We start from the raw sequence: 9,931 nt of genomic DNA, 5'->3' as shown, positions 1-9,931 counted from the left end.
ATTAAATAATGTGATATGTAACTAATTATGTCAACAACTGATTTCCTCCAATTTCCTGTTTATATGAGAGTTCGTCTGACAATATGCACGTTTCTTCGTTAATGTATTGTTATTTGCTAAATATTGATAAACAATTTTCACATCTTAGATTTATATATTTAAGTTAAATCTTGTTCCTTTAATCATTTGTTAGAATGGTTAGCTTATAGTACCGTATGAATTACTTAACCATTTTCAAAAGTTAGACATTGTGGTCGTGCGCGATTGCCAGGCTCTATATTGATGGCATCTTTCACTGTATAGAGATCACTGACAATATAGCATCTCGCGGTAGCTCCTTTCTATCATTTTATTAAAGTGACATTATGCTCATTTTTTTTCATGGTCAAGTTGATCTGAATTGACTATTTATTTCCAATATATTTAAAAAAACTGTTATAATGGGGACTAACCAACAGTTGATATCGGAAATGTTTAGGATAAATACAAATTTCCCAAAAATGCAAAAAGTGTGACCCGCTCTTTTGATAAGTTGAACGTATGGATATTTTCAGGAATTTCGTTGGTCCACGTGAGTAATAAATCGATCATGCGAATTGAAATGAATTAACTTTCAGCTGTTCACCCACTATATACTCTATATACACTATGGTGTGTAAAATGTCACTTAAAGACAATCTGTAATTTAGGTAAACTGAAAAACTACAGGTGACAACATTAACATAAATTGTGAGCAACAGAAAAAGTACATTCTCTTTTATAGAAAAAAGCAAACTTAATGACTGTCAATGTTTAATATTTTATTTAATTTTACACCTGTGAAATTCATAAATATTAGTATAAGCAAAAAATATCAAATCTATTTTTTGTGGTGACAATCGCATGGATTTAAAAGAATTTATCAGCAAGACTTTTATATTTTCTTGATTTTTTTTTTTTGTGTGTTTTTATTTTATTTAAAAATGATAATGTATGTGTCCTGTCTTAGAAAGTATTTACAACAATTAAACTTCCATATATCTTATGATAGTTGCGCTATTAACGGTTAGTATGTACATCTAAATAAAATTTAATAACTACTATTCAAATCAGTTCTTTATTTGCATTAAACATTTACAATGTTTGTAGAAACTATACAAAATACATGAGTAGTTTATGTAGTTACTCCAAGACAAGAGTGATATACACAGGTATCAATATATATACTAATGAATAAAATGAATTCAACATTTGTCAATTAAATGATATTGTTTAAAATAATTTTCTGACTTCAAGATAATTCAGACATGCAGGTTAAAAAAATCTCAGCCAATTTCTATTTTATTTAGATAACAAAATTTACAGATACACTGAACAAGATCATAACAAGTGTAATTTCAATAGAGCAATTGTAAATTTATTGTTATACAATTTAGGTGGGGTTCAATTTCGAAATTTATATTGAAAAAGCATACAACTTTAGACTTGCGATGGTATCATTGTTATTGATATGAACACTGAAATTGAATGCAAATACATTTTGTATGGTATAAACAAAAGAAAACAAAACTGAAAATGGCAGTGGTATTCTACAACGAGATAAAAGTTTTTGAAAATCAAACATAAAGCAATGATGAACAATGATGTTAAAGATGGCACATAGGTCTGAACAAATATAATTGGAGTTTCGATGCTCAGAAAAACACTGACTAACTGCTTTATTTTCATCAAAACCATCTGCAATATCAAGTGTAGAGCGCTAACAAAATTACTCCAGGCCATACGACAATATTAAATATTAGACCTGCAATTCCCAGCCATGTGGACCAAACTAACCTCTTTTCATATTCTTCATCATCATCGGCAACCTTTGCCTACAACAAAATATGACGTCATAGTTAATAAATCTATTTTCTCCTTCGTAATTTGACATTCCAAACGAGTACTCCTTTCATGAACATAGTTGAAAAATAGAGACTTACAGGTAGAAGAATTTTCTTGTATTTAAACACGTTGTGCCAAGACGTCCTATTGAAAAAATATTATGTCATTGATATAACACCAGCGCAAATATGTTTAGCAGCTAAAAACATTTTTTAAAAATCAGTGAAATTTGCTAGAAACATTAACATTAATTCAATTTGCGTTTTTTAAACATATTTACCCTATTTCATCAGATGAAGACCATTAGCAATTTCAATATTATATATTAGGCTTTTTTTTCAAAGTGTTTGAAACGTTCATTGATTATGCGTGTATTCATTTAAATTTTGATGTAAGAGCAAAAATGTTTAATTGGACTAAATGCAAATATATGCAAGACATCACAAAAGAGTAATTCCTTAACCTTCAGAAAATTTTGAATAAACTCAGCACCCATTTATGGAATTTTCAAACATAAAATTTTAGGGGCAGCAAGATAAAAAAGAATTAGGCAATCAACATTATATAGAGCCTTGCAATAATGGAAATGACTTATCACTTTCAATTCAAGCACATTTAGGGTAAATCAATACGAACGAACGTATCCATAATGTTACAATTCTTTGTATCTGTAAAACTACAAACCTGGCATGCACACAACAGAGCATAAGCTCCAAGAGGCCAACAACAGCAACAAATGGAAATCCAGGCGACTATTTCTGCCTGCACTCTGGTGAAGTGAAATCGTTTCTTACGCTTCTTAGGTTTAACGATGTTCAATTTTGGTTGTGTTACAACCTAAAAATAATGTTAACAAGGAGCAGTTTGAATGCACATACAATTACAGGATACATGTACACTGAAAGGCAGCAACTTTAGATTATTTGGTATACTCTTAGACGTATTAATTAGGTTTACAAGTCGTAAAACTTCTTTTGGTGCATATGATGATTATCAATAAAGAATTTAAAACAAAACTACGTAATTCATGTATATTTTAAAAGTGCTAACACAAAATTGCTAGTGATATTTGTATATGCAAATCTTTAAGTGAACAAAGTTAGTGTAATATGAAATCAGATGGTGTAAAATTTAACGTTTATGATATTTAATACCAAACGACTAGTCATGCTATTGAAATGTTCTGTCTAAATGTCTCAAACAAACAAAGTTATAAATATTACGATGTAAACTATAAGCAAGCGAATTCACGATGGCACAAAGGTGACATGTGTGTTTTTTTATTTATCTCGTGCGCACGAGATACTATGTCGTGGCCACGAGTTACTAAGTCGTGGTCACGAGATAGCTAAGTCGTGACCACGAGATACTATGCCGTGGTTACGAGTAACTAAGTTGTGGCCACGAGATAGCTAAATCGTGGCCACGAGATACTATGCAGTGGCCACGAGTTACTAGTACTAAGTTGTGGCCACGAGATAGCTTAGTCGTGGCCACGACATGCTATGTCGTTGCCACGAGATACTAAGTCGTGGGGACGAAATAACTAAGTCGTGACCACGAGATAATTAACCAATCAGAATACACTATATATATTATGAAATTTTTAAACTTAACAACTTACTTTTTACATGCAACATTTATCTTTGAATATACTGAAGATATTCACTTTGAACTTGTCTTCAGGATCATATTAGAAAGTCACCTTCCAAGGCCCATCAGACATTAATTTTGACTATAGCCCTTTGTTGGGACAATTTTGGGATCGAATTTGTCAGTTTGTACGTACTACGGCCTGTAAACCTTGTTTATACGATAACATGAGAAGGAATAAGTCCTGGTTTATTTTATTTTGAAGGGACATTGCCAATAGACAGTAGATAGCCTATAAGGTAAAATCATAGTCTGATGAATAATTAAGAAGGGATAAGCCATGGTTATATAACCCAGAAAGATCATTGCACCTGATCAGTGGATGACATCTAATAATTTCGAGGTCATTGGGTCAAAAATTAGGGTCACAGTGACGCTAAATGTAAAATTATTGACCAGTCAATAAGTTGTATAAATGGCACTTTTACAGGCTGGTGAAGTAGGGGCATACTTGACATAGTATCTCGTGGCCACGACATAGTATCTCGTGTCCACGACCTAGCTATCTCGTGGCCACGACTGAGTAACTCCTAGCCACGATATACTATGTCGTGACCGCGACATGGTATCTCGTGCGCACGAGATAAATGAAAACACACACATGTCACCTTTGTGCCACCGTACAAATCCCTTATTTTCACCTGTAGAATCGTAAAAATTTAAGACCCTTATAAATTGGTATATGAAGATAACAAACCACTTTATCTCGTGACACATCTTGTAGTAACACGTCTTCACTCGCAACTTCTGCATGCACCTCTTTTTCGTTTGTCGCTTCTTCTTTTTCTGGAATTACGTAACTAAATTTGTTTATCCTTGTCATCGACTATAGCATGGAAATCTTAACATAATAACAAATCCTGCTAGTGGCAACATATTCTAGCCATGTTATCAGGGAGACCAAGATAGCCAGCAAATCAGCGACGTCTTAATATGGTCGGTACTTTTGTCAGTAAAAATTTTGCAATTTTCTGTTAAAAGGATGAACATTGTTGTCCAGACTGAAATATACACAACAATTTACTTAAACCGGGGTAAATGATGGTCACTTTCTGCATATATCCTTATAACACTTTCCAGTATCGTCCATGAACAGGCTCAATCAAACCGAGCCTGCAACATTTTCAATTTTTCGTTTAGTGCTTTCTTTAGAGGTTCCTTATTTCGCTCTATTTTTGTCATGGGTCGATAGAGGTAAGGAGCGGACAAGAAAAACTATAGACATTTATTCAAGTAAAATACACTATGTCTGTACTATCACAATTTACTAATTGACGTTTGATGTGTGAAGTTTATGTTTAATGAGGATCTATCCGCCCGTGCAGAGCACAAAAGCAGCTTTCGCTGTCGAGTACGGATCCCGGGCATGTCACCAGTCCCTAGGGCTAGGGCATGGGACGCCGAGGCAGGGCGTTTATAAACCAAGGAGCATGGCAAAATAAATTGCGTTTGCATAGGTCTACTGTACGTATGCCAAATATCTATAAGCTCTATGATTTGTAGTTTTAGGAAGACAATTTAAATTGGTTTTCCTGTTAATATATAAAACACTAAGTTACTAAGGACCAACCTGTAGGCCAAAATTAATATTGTACTACGAGGTGAAGTTACAAGGCAAATATCTAAGAATTTGTAATCTACTTGTACATCAGAGGCCCTGATCCGGGAGTTACCATAAAGAGCCGCATATTTCCAAGAAGGAGTAGGGTGAGAGGTTGACATTTTACTAGTTTATCAAGGGGGGGGGGGTCATGACTTAATTTGTTTTGCAGATTTCCAATAGTTTTTGATTGTTTTCTTTTTACTAAAAATGGTAAGTGGTGAAACCTCAGAGGGGTTTCCCACTGAATTATCAAAGGCACAAGACCCCCGAAACCCCCGTCCTTCCTCACTCAAATCTGAGCTCTTTGTGTTAAGATGAGTAGCTATCACTTTTTGTATTTTGTTAGTGGGTGCATTACAAATGAACGACGATAACCACGGCATAATTAAGTGTACCATGCATTGCGCTACACTGAACTGTCATTCAGTCAACTTTTAATAAGATATAGGCATCATGGCCTCAACAGAAGTAATGAAACAAGTAAGTTACGAGGATATAACACTTGCTTGAGCGGCATCTTGGAATCCTGAGATGTAGCCTAACCAGTGTTATACCCCGGTAACTGACGACTTTCATATACATGTATTATAACTGTTTTATCGCAATTTCATTATTTTTTGTAACAGAAATATGCGAACAATTACTATGTTTTGTGCTTTTCCCTCTCTTGTGCCCTTTCCCTTTTGAATCAAATGTAAACCTTAGAAATATTGAACCAATATCAGTTAATGAATCACTGAAAATGTGTAATACCCGCACCCCGTTATAACCTCTGTAAGAACTACACTGATATATGCAGGTACAAGACAATTGTAATACAGTTTCCCTATATCACACCGTACAATCAAATGGGCTGACAGCTGTTCTAGCGTCGACAGCTGTACCAGTATATACATGTCGGCGCGGGGAATACAATTGACGTACGGTAAGTATTCATCTATTTTAACATATCCAAACTGTGTTCGAGTAAATCAATGTTATGGATTCATTGTCAACATCCAAAGGAGCATGCTAACAAATTTCTGACCCTGTGCAAGCTTTACTTCACGCGAATTTTGACTGAAAATAACCACACTATCCGATAAGATGCGGCATTTTTAGTTTAAAGTCACAAAAACTTATATTTTCTCATGATAATAAATCCTTTTTTCATACGATTCGTAAACGTCAACATTTCGTCATTAAATATTCCAAACCATACCTTCAAAAAAGCTTTTCTGTTAAAGTTATAAGGTATTTAAGTTTGAGTGTCATCATAATTTTAGTAACGTCATCAGCTGTTCGCCTCTTTTTAATGATAACATCGACAGCAAATTATCGGCAAGAATGAATAACGCTGAAAGCCGTTCAAAGAAACAATTTTCAGCGCTTTTGTGCTACAGTAACTAGGAAAGAGTAAAACATTTTTGTTCATTTAAAATATTACTTTATTCATGATACTTTCTAATTATATAATTTTTATTATTACTTTCTATTATTTGTTGTATCGTAGCTCAGAGGCCTTTATCTTCATTTACCGCACTGTATTTCAACATAAAAATGTACCAAGATCTATTTAAAGGACTCCACTAAGGTTTTTTTTAAAAGACGGGACTGGAAATAATTTTTTGAGATTATTTCTCCATTTGATGTAGATCTATATTAATAATTTATGTGCAAAATTTCCGATCATTAGCTTGCTCCGTTTTTCCAGAATAATTATTATAATAGTGAAAAATGACCCAAAATTGAAAAGAGTCTAAAATCTGACTGAGAATAGCACAAACATGTGATTTTCAATGTATTTCTTCTATACTTCTTGGTTATATTTTATTAATATTTATGTTTTAAGTGCTCATGTTTATCTATGTGAAACAATAAAATTTCATGTTTTTAGGCTTATAAACCTCAGTGGAGTTCCTGTAATAGGTTTATGAAATGTTTAATTCAAATAGCAAAGGCAAATTTAACGCTTAATACGAATATTCAGTCCTGTAAATGAAGGCATCCATCAAGTGTTATTATTAATAAAGGCATATAGTGGACAAGTCCTACGCAGTGAATGGCTGTGTAACCCGAGATATGAAAGTGCATGGAAAAAGATGTTGTTTTTGATCCTTAAAATCTGTTTTAATGTATAGTGCAATAGAAATAATAATCATTCTTAAAAATTATTTAAATTTTTATGTTTTAAATAAGTAAATGTTATAACATGGGGCAAGTGTGCCTTTAGTCCATATTGGCACACTTGGTGAATTATTTGCCCGAGGGCTTTATGTTTATTGCATATGTTCCGCAGCAATTTTTCAGACTGTAAGAAAGTCAAGTAATAACGTAATTGTTCTAATATAGTTATTAATTGGCTATCCGTGTTGTTCGATTATATTATCTAAATCCATCAAGCGATTCGCTAAAGATGTAAACGTCCTTTCGACGGCCATTTTTTTTGCGATGCGGTTGTCAATTACAACGCGGACGTTCTGCCGTTACTGTACAACAGGTGCGTGATAACCGGAAATAGTCTCAATATGGGATTTTGGCACACTTGGCAAGTGCGCCAATATGGCATATAGGCACACTTGCTCAAATACGGGATTTTCGCATGTCATATTCAGAAAAAAGAAACGCATTTTTATTACTATTTATAGTAACATATGCAATAAATCATTTTATATGGCAGACATCTCGGGTAACAAAGCCATTTACTGCATGGGACACGTCTACTATATGCCATTATTTATAATAACACTTGATGGATTTATTTATAATACAGAGTATTCGTATTAAGCGTTAAATTTGCCTTTACTTTCTTTGAATTTAACATTTCAGAAACATATTAATAGATCTTGATACCTTTTTATATTGAAATACAGTGCGTTAAATGGAGATAAAGGCCTCTGAGCTAAGATACAACAAATAATAGAAAGTAATAATAAAAATTATATAATTAGAAAGTATCATGAATAAAGTAATATTTTAAATGAACAAAAAAGTTTTACTCTTTCCTAGTTACTGTAGCACAAAAGCGCTGAAAATTGTTTCTTTGAACGGTTTTCAGCGTTATTCATTCTTGCCGATGAATTGCTGTCCATGTTATCATTAAAAAGAGGCGAACAGCTGATGACGTTACTAAAATTATGATGACACTCAAACTTAAATACCTTATAACTTTAACAGAAAAGCTTTTTTGAAGGTATGGTTTGGAATATTTAATGACGAAATGTTGACGTTTACGAATCGTATGAAAAAAGGATGTATTATCATGAGAAAATATAAGTTTTTGTGACTTTAAACTAAAAATACCGCATCTCATCGGATAGTGTGGTTATTTTCAGTCAAAATTCGCGTGAAGTAAAGCTTGCACAGGGCCAGAAATTTGTTAGCATGCTCCTTTGGATGTTGAAAATGAATCCATAACATTGATTTACTTAAACACAGTTTGGATATGTTAAAATAGATGAATATTTACCGTACGTCAATTGTATTCCCCGCACCGACATGTATATACTGGTACAGCCGTCGACGCTGGAACAGCTGTCTGCCCATTTGATTGTACGGTGTGTATATGAATCAATGGAAAAAACAGCACTGTTATAAATTATGTCAATGCAATACTCAAATCCTCATTGAAAAATGAAAATGGGTTAGTAAGAATAAAACAAAATCCTAATTGCTAAAATACAAGTAAAAGAAACCATCGTGAGTAATAAAAATAGTAAAACGCGTGTTGTAATTACCTGACATTACCGTTTAAACTATTCCTTTGAAGTTAAATTATCAAACACAACAATTTAACAATTTTATATACTTTATTTCCTCTAACTTCCTGTTCACTCAAAACAACTGATAATATGAACGTTCCGAATAAGCAACCTGTTTACTTGATAACCAATCTAGATCAAACCTGTCATACATTATAACTGGTATGCGATATGTATGTGCTGTAAATTGAAATAAATTTAGTAAAATATGTAAGACAAACCCATTACATAATTTCTTATTATCGCATGGATTTGAGCTTTTCTTTGTTCTTTCTAACCCATTATAATAGGTACACTTCCACTGTCTTGATATACAACAGCTAGTAAATTTTTTTCACTTGATTCACATAACTCGATTGAGTTTTTTTAGAACCTGCTATATATTGGTTGAGTTTTTGAACGGAGGTTCGAAGGGGGCATGGGGTAACACATTCAAAATATAAAAAAAGAGCAGGTTGTACCGGGTGATGCTCCCCAAACAGGTTTTGGACACAAAAAACCACTTTATGCTGATATCTCTCGTAGTATCAGAGTTATGTCTCGGACACTAATGAACAAAGGACAATAACTCAAAAATTAGGCTAAGCAAAGTAACGGTCTTTTTACATTGCACATTTACCCAGTGAGATCTATTTAGCTACAAAGTTTCTTGTTGATATCTCTCATAGTTAAGGGTAATTTCCTGGACAATAAACACAGTGTAAAAATGAAAGGGCAATAACTCCAAATCAGGCAAGCCAGAGCTACAGTTCTTTTGCACTGAACTTCTACTCAATTAGATCTATCTAACTACAACATTTGTTGTTGATACCTCTTGTGGTTATTCCTTTTTCTTCTTTTGCTAACAGCGACAACAAATTTAACCGGCTGTGCTCTCTGACTTATTATATATGGCTATAGCTGTGAGATCCCTTAGACAGCATTAGCCGGTATTGGTCCATTTTATCTGGGGTTTCCATTTGAAACATATCGGGATGTTTCTGCAAACAAAATCGTCTCGACCGGACGGCCTCGACATTTGTTGTTTTTTTTTTGCAGAAACAACCCTCGATGTCGCCTGAGCCACTGTTAT

General features: G+C 33.6%; 1 protein-coding gene across 1 annotated transcript; it reads right to left on the bottom strand.

Annotated features, from left to right (window-relative positions):
• Positions 1-1,077: 1,077 nt before the first annotated feature.
• LOC132754850 (uncharacterized) lies at positions 1,078-8,992 on the bottom strand. Its single transcript, XM_060745579.1, has 4 exons — positions 8,836-8,992; positions 4,214-4,302; positions 2,548-2,700; positions 1,078-1,853 (listed from the first exon to the last, which is right to left on the bottom strand). The coding sequence occupies exons 1-4, from the start codon at positions 8,840-8,842 to the stop codon at positions 1,725-1,727; spliced, it is 378 nt and encodes a 125-aa protein (XP_060601562.1). The 5' UTR covers positions 8,843-8,992; the 3' UTR covers positions 1,078-1,724.
• Positions 8,993-9,931: the final 939 nt, after the last annotated feature.

This window comes from Ruditapes philippinarum, unplaced genomic scaffold (assembly GCF_026571515.1).
Source record: "Ruditapes philippinarum isolate M1 unplaced genomic scaffold, ASM2657151v2 ctg5902_1_1_1_1, whole genome shotgun sequence".
NCBI classification, from domain to species: domain Eukaryota; kingdom Metazoa; phylum Mollusca; class Bivalvia; order Venerida; family Veneridae; genus Ruditapes; species Ruditapes philippinarum.
This window is presented reverse-complemented; position numbering and strand designations above follow the sequence as displayed.

Excerpts from the sequence above, each read along its gene's own strand:
- LOC132754850 (XM_060745579.1), bottom strand. Across the intron at positions 2,701-4,213 it reads ATGTGTCACGAGATAAAGTG|GTTGTAACACAACCAAAATT; the intron begins GTTTGTTATCTT and ends CATTATTTTTAG. Across the intron at positions 1,854-2,547 it reads CTCTGTTGTGTGCATGCCAG|GCAAAGGTTGCCGATGATGA; the intron begins GTTTGTAGTTTT and ends ATTTTGTTGTAG.